Source organism: Oncorhynchus nerka, linkage group LG3 (assembly GCF_034236695.1).
Source record: "Oncorhynchus nerka isolate Pitt River linkage group LG3, Oner_Uvic_2.0, whole genome shotgun sequence".
In the NCBI taxonomy this organism is placed as follows: domain Eukaryota; kingdom Metazoa; phylum Chordata; class Actinopteri; order Salmoniformes; family Salmonidae; genus Oncorhynchus; species Oncorhynchus nerka.
The window spans coordinates 50,912,979-50,931,551 of record NC_088398.1 but is presented as its reverse complement, the minus strand read 5'-3'; the positions used below and the strand labels follow the sequence as shown (position 1 = coordinate 50,931,551).

Sequence of the window (18,573 nt, the reverse complement as noted above, 5' to 3'; positions counted from 1 at the left end):
TAGAGACAGCAGGTGCGGTAGAGAGAGAGAGAGTCAAAAACAGCAGGTCCAGAAAAAGGTAGCACGTCCGGTGAACAGGTCAGGGTCCCATAGCCTCAGGCAGAACAGTTTAAACTGGAGCAGCAACGCGACCAGGTGGTCTGGGGACAGCAGTCATCAGGCCAGGTAGTCCTGAGGCATGGTCCCAGGGCTCAGGTTCTCTGGGAGGAGAGAGAGAGCGAGAGAATTAGAGGGAGCATACTTAAATTCACACAGGACACCGGATAAGACCGGAGAAATACTCCAGACATAAGACTGACCCTAGACCCCCGACACAAACTATTGCAGCATAATGGCAGTGAGTTCGGCCCCAATGGTGTAATGGGCTGTATGCACCACCCTCTAGCACTGAGGTCAAGGACGGTACATTTGCCATAACAAGCGGTGATGCAGCCAGTCGAGATGGTGCATCTGTAGAACTTTCTGAAGAGCCAAGGGACCATGACAAATATGTTCAGCCTCCTGAGGGGGAAGGGGCGCTGTCATGCCCTCCTCACGATTATGCGGGTGTGTGGACCATGTTAAATTCTTAGTGATGTGGACGCCAAGGAACTTAAAGCAAAGGAGCAGGAGTTCATGTACTCTGCATACTCCCTCACACTAACACAGATATGCACAGTAGTTGTCCCAGCTGCCTCTCGCAAGCCCCTGCCGAGTGTGATGTCCACAGTTTGTGGTTCTCGACGTGAGGGCTGTGGCATTTGTGAGGAGTGTCCAATTTCTTGGTCTCCCCTGACTCTGTAGCTTTGTGGCATGCCGACTGAACATCAAGTCTTTGTGCGGAGGGAACTGTGAGATGTGTGTCAGAGGGTACTGGGAAACCACGCCTCACACGTCCGCCACATAGCATACTGATGCTAAATGACCATGTAATCACCATACTGATGCAGCGGTCTCCCAGCTGACTGTCTCGTCACAGGAAGCTTGGCCTCAAACTCTCTCTCTCTGAGAGGAAACTAGGGCTTTTAATAGTAACGGAGTCATGTTGCAGCAGTGGTGTTGCAGAATCCCCATCCCACAGTAGGAAAAACAACAGCCAGCCAGTCAAATGGATCTGACCTCCTACTGAGAAACAGCCCCTTTTCCAGCTTTATTGTTGGTTCAGCAACAACCGTAGAGAGAGTAGGCTTAAAGTGGAACTCCCCCAGTGCTCAATGCTCTCTGACTGCGTTGTTATTCTATTGTCAGCTGGGAGGGGTTAGGGGCGGGGGGGGGCATACAGTAGTGCTGTGGAAGATGGAACATACCAGAACGGAACAGACCGAACCCACACGGGGCTGCCATTTGACTGTTGACCTTAAAACTAAAGAGGCCGATGATTAGCCAGGCATGATGACTTTCTTGACCTTATCTTATGTCTTTGTCAGCAACACAAAAGCATATTGGACTTATACTTTGTCATGTCATTGTGGTACATGTCATTGTGAGGTCCAAATGTATTTGGACAATGGCACATTTTGTTGTTTTGGCTCTGTACTCCAGCACCTTGGATTTGAAATGATACCATATGAGGTTAAAGTGCAGTCTGTCAGCTTTAATTTGAGGATATTTTTATCCATAACGGTTTAGAAATTACAGCACTTTTTGTACGTAGTCCCCCCATTTGAGGTGTTTCAGATTATGTTGTGCCCAATGGTAAATAATGTAGTGTGTTATTTTAGTCACTTTTATTGTAAATAAGGAAATATGTTTCTGAACATTACGGATAATCATGAATGCATGATGAGTGGGAAAGGCATAAATATCATACCCCCACAAAAATGCTGACCTCCCCTGTTATTGTAAAAGGTTACCATGTCTTGGGGGTATGATCTTTGTGCCTCTAACTTTCTCACTCATTATTCACGATTCATTCAGGATTATCCGTAATAATGGTACCATCCACATGAATGTAGAAGTGTTCAGATTAAAACACTTTTTTTTTTTTTCAATAAGTGTCTCCAAAATGGAGCAGTAATTACTTACCATTCATTTCAATTGGGCACAACATAATCTGAAATACAACCAAAACAAACTGCAAATGATTCCAAGTCTTGTAGAGTCACAAGCTTGATGTAGTCATTGTGTGTTAGGTATATCGGACCAAATACTAAACTTTTGATGACTTTAATACACACACAGTGCATTCGGAAACTATTCGAACCCCTTGACTTTTTCCACATTTTGTTACGTTACAGCCTTATTCTAAAATTGATTTTCATCAATCTACACACAATGCCCCTTAATGACAAAGCAAAAACAGTTTTTTAGATATTTTTGCAAATGTATTAAAAATAAGTATTCAGACCCTTTGCTATGAGATTCGAAATTGAGCTCAAGTGCATCCTGTTTCCATTGAGCATCCTTGATGTTTCTACAACTTGATTAGAGTCCACCTGTGGTAAATTCAATTGATTGGACATGATTTGGAAAGGCACACACCTTTTCTATATTTTTATTTTACCTTTATTTAACTAGGCAAGTCAGTTAAGAACAAATTCTTATTTTCAATGACGGCCTAGGAACAGTGGTTAACTGCCTGTTCAGGGGCAGAACGACAGATTTGTACCTTGTTAGCTCGGATTTGAACTTGCAATCATCCGGTTACTAGTCCAACGCTCGAACCACTAGGATACCCTGCCTAGTGGTCCCATGGTTGACAGTGCATGTCAGAGCAAAAACCCAGCCATGAGGTTGAAGGAATTGTCCATAGAGCTCCGAGACTGGATTGTGTCGAGGCACAGATCAGGGGAAGGGTACCAAAACATTTCTGCAGCATTGAAGGTCCCCAGAGCACAGTGGCCTCCATCATTCTTAAATGGAAGAAGTTTGGAACCACCAAGACTCTTCCTAGAGCTGGCCACCTGGCCTAACTGAGCAATCGTTGGAGAAGGGCCTTGGTCAGGGAGGTGACCAAGAACCCGATGGTCACATTGACAGAGCTCCAGAGTTCCTCTGTGGAGATGGGAGAACCTTCCAGAAGGACAACCAATCAGGTCTTTATGGTAGAGTGGCCAGATGGAAGCCACTCCTTAGTAAAAGGCACATGACAGCCCGCTTGGAGTTTTCCAAAAGGCACCTAAAGAACTCTGACCATGAGAAACAAGATTCTCTGGTCTGATGAATCCAAGATTGAACTCGTTTACCTGAATGCCAAGTGTCACGTCTGGAGAAAACCTGGCACCATCCACACGGTGAAGCATGGTGGTGGCAGCATCATGCTGAGGGGATGTTTTTCAGTGGCCTGGACTGGGAGACTAGTGGTGATTGAAGGAAAGATGAACAGAGCAAAGTACAGAGAGATCCTTGCTGGAAACCTGCTCCAGAGCGCTCAGTACCTCAGACTGGGGCGAAGGTTGAACTTCCAACAGGACAACGACCCTAAACACACATACCCTAAGACTTTGAATGTCCTCAAGTGGCCCAGCCTGAACTTGAACCCGATTGAACATCTCTGGAAAGATTTGAAAATAGCTTTGCAGCGACGCTCCCCATCCAACTTGACAGAGCTTAAGAGGATCTGCAGAGAAGAATCAAATCAAATCAAATTTATTTATATAGCCCTTCGTACATCAGCTGATATCTCAAAGTGCTGTACAGAAACCCAGCCTAAAACCCCAAACTGCAAACAATGCAGGTGTAAAAGCACGGGAGAATGGGAGAAAGTCCCCAAATACAGGTGTGCCAAGCTTGTAGCGTCATACCCAAGAATACTCAATGCTGTAATCGCTTTAACAAAGTACTGAGTAAAGGGTCTGAATACTTACCTAATGTGATTATTATTATTTTTTTATACATTTGCAACAGTATGGGGTATTGTGTGTAGATTGCTGATGAAAAAAAAGATTTAATCCATTTTAGAATAAGGCTGTATTGTAACAACATGGAAAAAGTCAAGGGGTCTAAATACTTCCCGAATACCCTGTATACCTGAATTTGTCCAAATACTTTTATTTCCATAAAATGGGGGGGACTATGTACAAAAGTACTGTATTTTGATCCTGATGTAGATGACAATACCCTCAAATTAAAGCTGATCACCACTACTACAACCTAGTAATTGTATCATTTAAATCCAAATTGCTGGAGTACAGAGCCAAAACAACAAAAAATGTGTCACTGTCCAAATACTTTAGGACGTCACATTAACTATTGCAATGCCACAGAAAATGGTAGATTTAAGGTTGGCCACAAGCAAACTAACAGCCACGTTTTGACTGATATGATTAGTCACTCCGGTATTCTAGCATGGTCAGCCATACTGCACCATTGATGATCCCCAGTCCGATGGCTTAACGAAGGCCTTGCATAATGATCTCTTGAGGGACCCTGTGGTCTTCTGACTGCATGCTACTGCATGCTGTAGCTAATCTATGGCTCTCCAACCACTACAGGACCAGTATCTTTACTGTGCTAACAATCTGTCTCACACTGGATCAATAGCCAATCAACTGGCTGTTTGTTTGCACGTGAAAACAACCCAGCATCCACGTGACTGGGTCTGGCTCGACATGGTTCTGGATGGTTGAACCACGGTGATCTTTAGCGCTTAGTATAGACCGTGTCAGTTTTGTGAAGTGAAAACTTTGACGGTATGGAAATGTTGTAGTTTTGTCAACTTTCTTTCTGTCAATAATTCTTTGAAATCACTAGCTCATCTGGCCTCTGTGTGATCTTCTGTTAGACTATCTAGTATTTGTAACACCTTGCTGGCTGTGGGCCACCTTCAGCGCTAGTTCTACCTGACGTGATCTGACCTGAATCGGTACAAACTGATCACGTTACCAGGTGAGCCAGAGGGCTCTGAAATGTTCTATCCCTAGTCCTGATGGGGAGGAAAGAGGAAGAGGGGGATTCGAAGTGATAGAGTGCGAGATGAGTGCCATCAGGAGGTCTCGTTTTCTACCACTCCACCCCTTCCGCCCTCCCACCCCTGTGGTCTACCCTGACAGCGTCTGCTGAGTTGGTGTTCAGGGGATGTGATTGCCTTTTACATAGCTTGACTGCTGCTCCTACCCTACCTGTAGCAGTGGTGGTGTGTGCAGCTGGTCTAGCACTTTAGGTGCTGTCCCGACACAGTAGTGTCTAAGCATTGAGGTTGCCCCACCTAGCAATCTTTAGATGAATGCACTAACTGTAAGTCACTCTGGATAAGAGTGTCTGCTAAATGACTATGTAAATGTAAAGGACATGGAGGAGAGGAGCCATGCAGCCCTGTGTTCTGAAGTAACCTTGTTTGGTGTTACAAATCATGTCACAGGGTTACTGAAGGCCATTGATTGGTCAGTTTGGTTTCTGAAAACGTCTGAATGGCCAAACCCAAGAGTGACTGAGGGTTTCAGAGTGCATGTCATCTCTGCCAGTCGTGTGTAATAGACATGTCCCTGGGAGTCAAAACAGTGACATTGATGCGATCTGACAGGAATTCAACTTGTCTCTTTTCCTGTATTCGCTGTAGCAGGGAAGGGACAGTATGTAGTTTTGACCTATTCCCTGAGGAAAATGGTTTATAAATCTGCAGGACTAGGTTGAGTATATCTGCACTTTTACTTTTGAATTTGTTTGAGGACATTGACTTGTTTGTCAAAGAACTGTTCTGGATGTCATCATTCATCTCCATTGTTATGTTGTGTTATGTCATGTCGTAGTATAGCCTAATATAAATCTCCCCCCAAATATCTGTTTCTTTGTAACATTCTGCATACAGAGGTATATCAAAACGCTTTTAGCCAGGGAAAAAAGGTAAGGCCCACACGACCACAAACCCTTCAGATTGTTATAATGGGGCAGATTAATACGCAGAACTACGTAGGGGGGGGGCTATTTCAAGCTCTGTGCTGCGCTCAGCTCGCTGCCAAAATATTTAGCAAGGCTGCAGAGTTATGTAAAGTAGTAGTGTGGGGGGGGTGCAGCAGTTGAATCCCCAAGGTCTCAGCTTGGAGTGTTCCGGGCTCCCTGTTCTAACTGTTCGTTCTAAGTCTGTTCTGTCTGCCTAGCTGTGCTGAGGGCTCTTTAACGTAGTGATGTTTTCTTTGCTCTGTTGCTATAGCCTGACTGTAAAGCTGGAGCACATTCCACCCAGGGTGAAGTACAGCCATTTGCATTAATTCATTTACCTCTTGAAGAGGTGTTTTGAACACTGGTGTACCTGCCTGCTGGGAGGATGTGAGCTAATTCAGTAGGAAAGGTTACATGGTTCAGTTCACTAATGGATGGCCGCTAACGCTAGTCCGTCAGTCAGTGTCTGCTTCAACTACAGGCTTTGTTTGGTTGGTTTCCGCACTGCTTTCCTCCTTCATATCAGTGTCTGTCTCTGTCCTCCCCACGTCCTTGGAGTTTCACAGAAGATCAACGTCATAATCTACCCCCCAGGTCATCTGCCCTCTGGCTTTCATCTGCCCTCTGGACTGTAGAGACCCAGTAGGATGGATTAAGACTCAAAAAGCAGGTTACTAACCAGCCGTCTGATTGTGATATTCATCCCCATTTACATACAAGCTTTCATGCAATGTCAGACAGAGAGCGAGATCTGTAGAGCTAATTGTTTTTCCCTGAGGGTAAAGTAAGCTATTGAGTAGCAGGCACAGGCTCTTTTAGATGGCATGCTAGGAACTAAGTCTTGTACTAATTGTAAGTCTCTCTGGATAAGATCGTCTGCTAAATGACTAAAATGTCAATTGTAAGTCGTCACCATTTTAAAGCATTATGTCTCGCGCTTATCTCCATAAGTTGTTGTTGGCATGGTTGACGTTGTTGTTGTCTGAGACTCTTCTGGCCTTTTCCAGCCCCGACCAAGCCTCATTCTGAGCTTATTCTCAAAGGACTTAATCCTATCTTGGGAAACGTGCATCTTTGAAACTGGAGCTTGATGGGTAAATAATGCGTTGATGTCCCTGTGCAGATTGGAGGAGAGTTTACAGTTGCTTCTTTCACTTGCCTTGGCTCCTGATACCAGGGCTGTGGAGTCTTTTAGTGGACTCCACCCCCTTCTACCCTCATCAATTCCCAATCGAACCCAAATCCTGGACCACTAATGAGAAGAGAAGAAAATAGGCTTTTGTTGGATGCGTTTGTTGTTGCTCTCAGAATTGTGCTGTGCTGTGCATGACCTGAGCTGGTGTGGTTTAATAAAGCTGGCCCTGGAAAAGGAAAAGGGCAGGGGGCAAGCTGACCCAGGAGAGACAAACAGAGCCAAGGATATCAATCGCCTTGAGCTCCTCCTGCCACCTGTGCCACTACGTACGCTGCCATGCCAACCTGGCTCCATTTCTCCTCTCAATCATCTAACTGTCCCCAGACAGGCTCATGGGAATTAATTTCATTTGACTTTATTTCATTTAAACTCCACGCACAGAGTACACACACTCTCTCTCTCACAGACACACACGCACACACACACACATACACTCTGGCCCAGGCTTTAACTCCCCAGTTCTGTAGTGGAGGTACTGCACTATAGTGTTCCATACCATTCAGAAGGATCAATTAGGCCCAGATACTGTGTATACACCGGCTGGGGAAACCGAGGTTGTCACAGACAGGCAAAGATGGGTTGTTCACTGTGTTCCTCCAGACTCCCTGTAGACTGGGGTTATTTACAGCCTGGTACTGGGTACAGAACAACAGGCCAGCAGAGCTAATTGAGGAATCCTGAGCCCTCCTGGGTTCCTCTCAGGCATCTTGTTGTTGGAGGCTGTTTACCCGGAGCCAGAGCTTTAGCAGTGCAGCATGGCCCTCCGTATCTACCTACATCTCCACTGTCTGGCAATGGGGACCATATTCCCTGGCCGGACGGACGCTCTGCGGGTAATGTTTTCATAGCTCTTGTTGTCGCCGTGCCCTCAGTGGTCGTATCATGTTTTGCTTGACAGGAAGTGCGCAGGGTTTGTTGGTAATGCTTTCATCCCACTGTATCACTGCCATCAACCCCTGATGCAGCTTACTGCATTGTTATTGAATGTCTCGCTCAGTCATTTAAACTGATGAACACACTGTATATTGGCCTAAAGATTTTCAGAGCAGTTGGAGGTAAGATGTTTGTAAAAAATTCAACAAGGATATACAGTAGATCCAGAAAAGCTCACTGATGTTGTTTGTGTGTCTTGTTCTAGGAGGATTTCCGTAATAAGGTTCAAGATTACATCAAGCACTATGCCAGATGATGACTGCGTCAGCTGCGCCGGCTGCCTGCAACCCTCCCCTTTCTTCGACTGCGCAGCTGAACCCCGCCCCCTAACGTCTCGTCAACCAACCAACCGCTGCACCTTGCTGACACGCCCTGACTGCAATACAATGACGCTGAAAGAAAAAAAAAGATTTACAAGAAAAATTGTTTTTTTAAAGTTTGAGGGATTATGCTTTAATTGCCCTGAGTGGCCTAGAGTAATCATGCTGCGTCACCGCAGGGATTGTCCAATGACGGGCCCTCTCTGTGTGTCTGAGCCAATAATAGTGAGCGCATGTGGCAGTGAGGACCCGGGATTTAACCAATCCACTTAGCTGTTATTTAAGAATTGACGAATCAAAGAGAAAGATTATCTGTTAGTGTTTCTCAGTTCTAGTGCCTGCCATGTCTGGTTGCAAAGAAAATGCACACGAGCACACACACACACACACACACACACAGAATCCCTTCACACACATTGCAAAGCAAACGCACTCAACTAGTTACTCACAACACACAGCACTTGGTTGTGCATGCACACCCACCCAGCCACACAAAAACACACACAGCTGGAAAAACAACATCTCTGTTATGTCACTCATTCAAGGCCTGCACTCCCCCGCCCACACCCACCTCATCAGACAGCATGTGAATGACAAGTGCCACCGACCCAGTCAGTCCCCATTCTGTTGTCCACTTCACTTAGCGTCTGAAATGGCACCCCTTTATATTACCCTACTTTTAACAAGAGCCCTATAGGCCCTGGTCAGAAGTAGTGCACTACATAGGGAATAGGGTACCACTTCAGACACACCCACTTCCTGTCTGTTCTGTTCACTCATCCACAGGGGGAACACAATTTACCGGTGCCCCAGACACAATGTAACACTGTCCAGATCAAGCTCCTAGGAAAAGACTCAAGCTGTACCACAGTACAAGTTCTACCACCACACCTGAACCTTGACCTTATCTCAGCTCCCCTGACCTCTGGGGAAGCCAAGCGTAGAGGGCACTGTGCCTCTGATAGTCTGTCTGTCTTGCTCCATCCCTCCATCCTGACGTTTCTCCTTCCACTCTCTTAGGCCCCACCACCCTCATGCATTCTCCTCTGCCCCCATGGAGGTAGAGGGAATACGAGGGCTCTCTTCTCTGCTAGGTAGTGTATGAGAGTTCTCTGTTTTGAGGCAAGTGAGTGGGGTCTCCTCTGTATGCATGTCCTCATGTGTCTGAATGTCCCCCTGTGTGTGTGTGTATGTGTGTGTGTGTGTGTGTGTGTGTGTGTTTCTGAGAGATATGTAGATCTTTGAGTGTGTGGGTTTGTTGCTTCGCTTTGCCTGGGCTGGCTTTGTGCCTGTATGTGTGCATATTGGAACATTAGATTCAGTGTCATCACTGTATTAAAAAATTGTATTCACATGTTTGCATGAGGCAAAATGTATGTGGCCAGGAGGTGGTGTATTTTACAGTAGGTATGTTAGAAGTGTGTGTGTGTGTGTGTGTGTGTGTTCAAATGGACAGGGGTTCATGTGACTTGTTTTTAGCATGCTCTGGTTCCTAGCCCCACACTCCTTATTTTACTGGTCCAGCTAGCCTAATTATCTGTGGGGCTCGGGAGGGTCTGTCTGTTCCTCAGTTTAAATCCTCCTTTTCTTTCTCAGATTGTATATCCATTTTTTAAGATATATTAAAGAGGATGTAATAAGGAAAAACATTTACTTATTGTGTTTTTTCTTTCTTTCCACATTCAATGTCCTTATCACACATTCATGGATTGTAATTGCTGGCAACAATTATAATTGAAAGTTTTTTTGCAATGTTATAACTAGTGGTGCAACAGATCACAAAACTCACGGTTTTGGGTTGCAGAGCGGATGATTTTTCCGATCAGCAAAAAAATAAGAGACAAATATAACTTTGCTTTCCATTTATTACTTAAAGAACACTTACAGCAAGGAACTTTTCAATGTTTAAATAAAATATTCAATACTCAATTGTTAAATTAAAGTGCAATATGAGACATGATACCTCCTTCCTTTGAACAATAGTGAATGAAAAAGAATTGCCTGTGTCCACATCATCAAAAAGAAAGAAAGAAAGCAGACCTGAGCTTATAACTTCAAATTCTCTAATGGCAGCCTTGACATCTCTAGTAATGGTGCGGTCTTCCTTACTTGGGGCCATGGATTGTAGAATCCTTGTTTTCAGAGGTAGGATCATGGACACAGACGGTGCAGTTTCAGTGCTCAATAGGGTTGTAACCGTTTTGAGAGGTTTGAGCACCTGGAGGACCTCCTCTGCCACTTTCACATCATCAGACAAGGTGACGATGTCTTTATTTTTTTGTTCAAGGTCTGTCAGTGCAGAGTATACAGCTGCCTGCTGCTCAAGATGGAATTCCACTTATGACATGTTGGAGAGCTATCTTGTTGTGACATGGTGTACGAGCTCGTGGGTCAGTAGCTGTAGCATTTCCTGCTTGGTCTTAAGCACATGAGCGGCTGTTGTTCTTCGGTGGAAAAAGGAAACCACCTCCCTGATCCTCCCAAGGAGGCGGTCCATCTGGTTCACTGAGATTCCCCTTTGGGATGCTAAATTGATCACAAGTGCAAAGCAAGCTATCTGTGGCCCCATCCCAGCTTCTATCACTGCATTTACTTGGTTCTGGCATTATCTGTGATTGGGATATTGCTATTGAGCCTCTCTAGCTTCCACTCTGCTACTGCTCCTAGAAGTACCTGCGCCAGATTTGTGCCTGTGTGACTCGTAGAGGGGGTGTGTCTGTAGCACCGGACTTCGCATCTCCCACTCCTCTGGTTTAGTGAGCAGTCACGTAGCTTTCCGTTGCCCTGGAGGTCCACTCCTCTGTGGTGCAGTGAGCAGTCGTATAATTTTCCGTTGCCCTGGAGGTCCACTCCTCTGTGGTGTAGTGAGCAGTCACGTAGCTTTCCGTTGCCCTGGAGGTCCACTCCTCTGTGGTGTAGTGAGCAGTCACGTAGCTTTCCGTTGCCCTGGAGGTCCACCCATCTGTGGTGAGGCTAACAGAGGATGCCTTGAATAATTCGACGACAATTTTGATATTTTCCTGTTCTTAAAGGTCTTGCACGATCTTCATACTGAAGTGGGTGCGCGACGGGATTTCGTAGCGTGGCTCAAGCACTTTCACCATATTTTTGAACCCTTTGTTTTCCACAACAGAGTATGGCCTCGTGTCTGCGGTGATAAACGTCCCAATAGATTTGGTGATGGCTGTAGTCCGGTCGGATTCTGCAGCAAAGGGCTTAAATGTCGCAGTGAGAAGTTGTCTCTTAGCTGAGTTGGCTCCCGTCACTGACACACCAGGGTGATGACGCTTTAAATGTGTGGCCACGCTCCATGTATATCCATGATCATACGGCTTTCTTGTGGCACAATGCCTGCAGAATGCCTACACACCGTAATGGTATTGTCCACCACCCTTCTTCTGTCATCATATTTGACAGGGAAGCCAAAATGCTCCCATACATGAGACTTAAATGAAGCGGGAGGCTTTTCCAGTTCTTCAGCTCCTCCGCCAGCCACGGCTGTCACTGCTCTTTTTTCTTCTTGGCTTTTTGCAACGCGAGCATCCAGGATTGATTCGTTGGGATTCAACATGCCCCGTTCACATGAACAGAACACACAACTGCTTTAAAAATAATAAACCTTCAGGCTTCAGAGTAAAACACAGCATCTGTCTTTATCTTGTCACTGCAACTCTGCATCAAGATTTAGGGAAGTATTACTTTAAAAAGTATAAGCGGCAGTAAAAGTGTTTCACATTATGACGGTTAAACTTTGCAATTGATCTGCGGTTCACATGTGTGCCGAACCGTGGAGGGTGACCCGTATGGATCACGGATTAACTACAGTCCCTTACACCACTAGTTATAACTGTCCTGTGTACGACAATGTTAATGACATATTAAGCTAATTACTCATGTTGACACATTAGTTCTCAGGGGTGTATTCACTAGGAAGCACACGCTACTGTTTAGTGTTAACTAACTCTGTGCTGAAATGATGATGACCATAGCAGAATGTTAATCCAGGCTGTCAGATAGTGAGTCAGTCTCCTGAGAAAGAGGGCGGTCAGTGTCAGCAGCCTGGACCACCTCCCCTCACCTCTCTCTCTCACACACACACACTCCACTGGACAACCTCTCTCACACACTCCACTGGCCATCTCTCTCACACATATATACACACACACTCCACTGGCCATCTCTCTCACATATATACACACACACTCCACTGGCCATCTCTCACACATATATACACACACACTCCACTGGCCATCTCTCTCACACATATATATACACACACACTCCACTGGACAACCTCTCTCACACATATATATACACACACACTCCACTGGCCATCTCTCTCACACATATATACACACACACACTCCACTGGCCATCTCTCACACATATATACACACACACACTCCACTGGCCATCTCTCTCACATATATACACACACACTCCACTGGCCATCTCTCTCACATATATACACACACTCCACTGGACAACCTCTCTCACACACTCCACTGGCCATCTCTCTCACATATATATACACACACACTCCACTGGCCATCTCTCTCACATATATATACACACACACTCCACTGGCCACCTCTCTCACACATATATACACACACACTCCACTGGACAAGCTCTCACATATATATACACACACACACTCCACTGGACAACCTCTCTCACACATATATACACACACACACTCCACTGGCCATCTCTCTCACATATATACACACACACTCCACTGGCCATCTCTCTCACATATATACACACACACTCCACTGGACAACCTCTCTTACACACTCCACTGGACAACCTCTCACACACACTCCACTGGACAACTTCTCACACACACTCCACTGGACAACCTCTCACACACACTCCACTGGACAACCTCTCTCACACACTCCACTGGACAACCTCTCTCACACATGCAGTGGGGAGAACAAGTATTTGATACACTGCCGATTTTGCAGGTTTTCCTACTTACAAAGTATGTAGAGGTCTGTAATTTTTATCATAGGTACACTTCAACTGTGAGAGACGGAAACTAAAACAAAAATTCAGAAAATCACATTGTATGATTTTTAAGTAATTCATTTGCATTTTATTGCATGACATAAGTATTTGATCACCTACCAACCAGTAAGAATTCCAGCTCTCACAGACCTGTTAGTTTTTCTTTAAGAAGCCCTCCTGTTCTCCACTCATTACCTGTATTAACTGCGCCTGTTTGAACTCGTTACCTGTATAAAAGACACCTGTCCACACACTCAAACAGACTCCAACCTCTCCACAATGGCCAAGACCAGAGAGCTGTGTAAGGACATCAGGGATAAAATTGTAGACCTGCACAAGGCTGGGATGGGCTACAGGACTATAGGCAAGAAGCTTGGTGAGAAGGCAACAACTGTTGCCGCAATTATTAGAAAATGGAAGAAGTTCAAGATGACGGTCAATCACCCTCGGTCTGGGGTTCCATGCAAGATCTCACCTCGTGGGGCATCAATGATCATGAGGAAGGTGAGGGATCAGCCCAGAACTACATGGCAGAACCTGGTCAATGACCTAAAGAGAGCTGGGACCACAGGCTCAAAGAAAACCATTAGTAACACACTACGCCGTCATGGATTAAAATCCTGCAGCGCACGCGAGGTCCCACTGGTCAAGCCAGCGCATGTCCAGGCCCGTCTGAAGTTTGCCAATGACCATCTGGATGATCCAGAGGAGGAATGGGAGAAGGTCATGTGGTCTGATGAGACAAAAATAGAGCTTTTTGGTCTAAACTCCACTCGCCGTGTTTGGAGGAAGAAGAAGGATGAGTACAACCCCAAGAACACCACCCCAACCGCGAAGCATGGAGGTGGAAACATCATTCTTTGGGAATGCTTTTCTGCAAAGGGGACAGGACGACTGCACCGTATTGAGGGGAGGATGGGGCCATGTATCGTAAGATCTTGGCCAACAACCTCCTTCCCTCAGTAAGAGCATTGAAGATGGGTCGTGGCTGGGTCTACCAGCATGACAACGACCCGAAACACACAGCCAGGGCAACTAAGGAGTGGCTCCGTAAGAAGCATCTCAAGGTCCTGGAGTGGCCTAGCCAGTCTCCAGACCTGAACCCAATAGAACATCTTTGGAGGGAGCTGAGGAAGACGGCCATCTTGCTTGAGGCTGTGAAACCCTGCTGTACTGTCTTTTACAGTGGATCGAAGCTTCTTCCTCTCCCCATGAAAGATTTCTCTCATTGCTACTGCCTTCTTAACTAGTATTCACCCAGAACTGTTCAGCCACACACTTTCGCTTCCTCTGCACGTAGCCTGTACCTTCTTTAACACACTACAACTTTGAGGACAGTTTTCATTTAGGAAAAGTGCTGATTCCCCTCAAATGTTTCTGGCCCCTTTGTACATGGCCGTCTGAATGAGATGTTATCAATTTAGTGTAGAACAGGGCCAAAATGTTTGTTATCAAATCAGTTAGCCTAAACACGCACAAACGCTGGCAAAGATTTTCAGCATGCAGGCAGACACTGGAATATGTTTCTGAGTAACAGAGGGCTTTGCATAGGGGCTTTGTTGCGTTTTTTATTTTATTTTTTAAATTAAATTACGTTGAACCAACGTGGAATTGACGTCAGTGGGTAGTTGGTACTCCCACTCCTCTCCCACACAGTGTCCTGAAAGAGATCGTCAGGAGGATGCCTCTCAAAGATGTATCAACCCACTTACTGTACAAGTTCTCATTGAAATAACCCATGTTCCATATTCATAGTACTGCCTTCGGATCCTTGAAAAGCGCTGATATAAATTCAGTGTAGCATTAGTCTATTTCCGTAATATGCTTTTATATCAAAATATGAATCTCTAGTAAAGTAATAGGTGTTACAAAGTGGAGTGGAGAGATTCTATTTTTTATTCTGATTCCCCTAATAAATGTATTTGGTTTTAGCTTGTTTCAAATGTAGGCTCTTAGCACTGAAAATTAAAGGTACAATGCAGCTGTTTTTATCTCAATATCAAGTCATTTCTGGGTAACAATTAAGTAATGTGATTGTTTTAAATTGTCAAAAAGAAACTAAATATATTTTGTTATTGGCAGAGAGGTTTGGAACTGTCTTATTGTTCTATTAACTAATTTTCCACCTGGTGATATCACCAGGAAGCCCAAAACTCCATCCCACCAAAATAGGCTGAAATTTCAGGCAGTCTTTTCAAACAGCTCTTACACTAAAGGGGCATTTTCAGAATTTCACGGTGTTATACACCTCGTAGTGTGTAAATATATATAAAACGCAGAAAATCACGTTTTTGGCTGCACTGGGCCTTTTAAAGAGGTGCTCAAAAATACACAATTATGTTGTTTATTGATCGTACCAGTTTACTTCGGTGGGTGTTAAATTGCTGTACAGTAATTGTGATGCTAATGACAAGTGAAGGTCTTACGCAAACAAAGCAAAACAACCTCCACATTGTGTTAAACTGGGAGAGCATGGTATCTGAACAGTCAGTCAGTTATGTCTATACCCATACAAACCCATCTCCCTCAATCACTCACTCCCTCACTCACCCACTCTCCAGTTTCTAAAAACAGTGCCGTGAAGAGTGTAGTTTTAGTCATCAGTCAAATCTATGGGTGGCCATCCTCAACCACCACATCCAAATCCAGCACTAAAGACCAACCACTGTCTGTCTGCAGTGCACAGTGTGTTATGTCACATTATCTGCTTTCAAAATAGATTTTCACCCATTTCACAAAGTGGAAGCCATTAAAACAACGATGCCCCCATTCACACCTGTGGGCACATAGTTGACCTGGTCGTCACTGACTCCACCCCCATCAAAAACATTAGGGTCTATGACCTCTGTGTCTGACCACAAGGTTGTCGCACTGGACTTGACATTCTTTCCTCGTCTAGCCAAGTCCAAGCATCCCATGTGTTTCGGGAACTGGAAAAACAGACCCAGTCAGCCTGTCAGAGGACATCTTGAACATGTCTTCTACATCTTTTTTCATCCGTGGATGAAACTGTGGGGTTTTACAACCAATCCCTGGGCAGTGCGCCTGACTTCCATGCCGTTATAAAAATATGGGAGGTCGCATTTGCTCACTGAGAAATATGAAATCCACTGGACGCATCCTAGAGCAGGCGTCTCAGAAACCCGTGCCTCACCTTCCACAAACTTACCTTTCAAGAGCACCAAAATGCCTATTCCAAGGCCCTGAAAGAGGCATGGTCAACATTCTACTCCAATCTCATCAGAAACAATCTGTGAAACTCAACAAACCTGTTTTCCACCATAAACAATCTTTTACAACCCCAGTCCCAGTTGCCCATCGAGACAACGGAGAGCAGTGTAACAGCTTCATTTACTTTTTTAAAACAAAGGTCCGCAAAATAAGATCTTTCATCTCCAGCTCTACTACTCTCTCCTCCCACCCTTGACCCAACGCCAACTTGGTCTCTCTCCCGCTTCCTTGAAGTCACCCAAGGATCCTATTCCAACAGCCCTGCTCAAATTATGCACCCCTGCGCTCAGCCCTCTGATAATCGAGATTGTTAACCACTCCCTCCAATCTGGCAGTGTTCCACCCGCATTTAAGACCACTGTCATCAGCCCCCTTCTGAAGAAACCCACCCTGTACACGGAAGTGCTGGCCAATTACAGGCCAATACCCAACCTCCCCTTCCTCTCCAAGGTGTTGGAAAAAGTGGTTGCTGTACAGCTCTCAATCATAACCTATTTGAGGGCATGGATGAAGCATAACTTCCTTCAACTGAACCTCAGCAAAACTGAGTCCCTACACCCCCACCAGGTCCAGGACTCACCAATAATAACACACCTCAACATTACAGGATAGAACATCCCTCTCTCCAACTCCGTTTCCAATATGCATGTAAAGCTTGATTCCTCCCTAACCTTTGACAGCCACATCAAACAACTGTGTAAAGCGTCATTCTATCACCTTAAGAACATTGCCAAACTCTGTCCCACCCCCTCACTCAGTCTGATGCAGAGAAGTTTGTCCGTGCATTTATCTCCTCAAGGCTGGACTACTGTAACACACTCTTCATCGGGATCCCCGGCCGGAGTCTCAGAAAGCTCCAGTACATCCAGACCAGAGCTGCCAGGATCCCGATGGGTGCGGAAACACAATCACATCACCCCCATCCTGGCATCTCATTCTGGATTGAATTCAAAACCTTCCTACTGATTTTCCAGACCCTCCTTATCTCAAAGAACTGCTCTCCCTCCATAACCCCACCCACACCCTCAGCTGGACCAAGCACCGTTCCTTGGGGGATCAGGCTTTTAGCCCACAGCCTCCAGAATGCCCTCCTGAAGGCACCACAGACTCTGGGCTCCTTTAAAACGGACCTAAAGACCTTTCTCTTTAGGAAGGCTTTATGATGATAGCTGTGCTTCGGGGTGTCCTTGTCCCTTGTAGCGTCAGCTGGGATCTTTATGTCAGTTGCCCTGTTTAGTTATGTCCAATGTTTTCCTTTAAAAAAATTTTTTAGATCATTTATAATAATTCTGTAATTGTCCCTTTAAACATCCTATGGTCAACATCCCCATCCCCACATTTCTCTCATGTAAATGTTGTAGCTACATAGAAAGATTAAACCATTTATTTGGGAAATATCTAGTGTTTGCAATTTCTTTATTACCATGCTGATTTCAAGTTGTATTGGATTTATTTGTATCCGTTAAAGACATTGAATACATGTTGTTTCGTATATATTTCCAACATTTAGTATGTTTAATTTTTTTCTCTGTGAAGTAATTTAATTTAAAGTTGTGATTTGGTTTATGTAGATACATTTCAATGTTGTTACCACACAGTAACCAGAAACCTGATCTTATTTGCATATTAATACTGAGTTTGCAGCGAACAGAATGTTCGCCACAAGTTAACCTGGATTGTTTGCCAGACGTTCACAAATTGCCGCAAATATACCTGAACAATTTTGCCAAAATACTCATTTGCATGTGAAAATATGAGCTTTCTGCAAATTGGCCAAAGGTTTGCCACACTTGTTTGCCAGAAGCCAGTTTTTTTTGGTAATGGTAAGTTATGAAATGCCTCTGTAAAAACACACTAAATTATTCCCAGTCACACAGTAGCCATGGTTTTACAGGGAACACAGATATTCAGGAGCTAGCAGTGTAACCTGTTTTTACTGAGAACACCCAGGTCATGAGAGGAGACAATGTGCCATACAATGTCAAGGGCAAAGAAGACACTTTCTGAGACACACACATAATGCCTTATAGGTGCATTTATAATGCAGAATGATGCACTTACAATGCATTAGAACACTTACTA

At 44.9% G+C, this 18,573-nt stretch overlaps 1 protein-coding gene across 3 annotated transcripts in view; it reads left to right on the top strand.

Annotated features, from left to right (window-relative positions):
• Nucleotides 1–9,893, top strand: part of LOC115110257 (NEDD8-conjugating enzyme UBE2F) — an 89,951-nt gene extending 80,058 nt beyond the window's left edge. For all 3 annotated transcript variants that reach the window (XM_065013222.1, XM_065013221.1, XM_065013220.1), the window contains one exon: nucleotides 8,130–9,893. In XM_065013222.1, coding sequence (XP_064869294.1) covers nucleotides 8,130–8,180 — 51 coding nt within the window. In that variant the 3' untranslated portion in view covers nucleotides 8,181–9,893. The remainder of the gene's footprint in view (nucleotides 1–8,129) is intronic.
• Nucleotides 9,894–18,573: the final 8,680 nt, after the last annotated feature.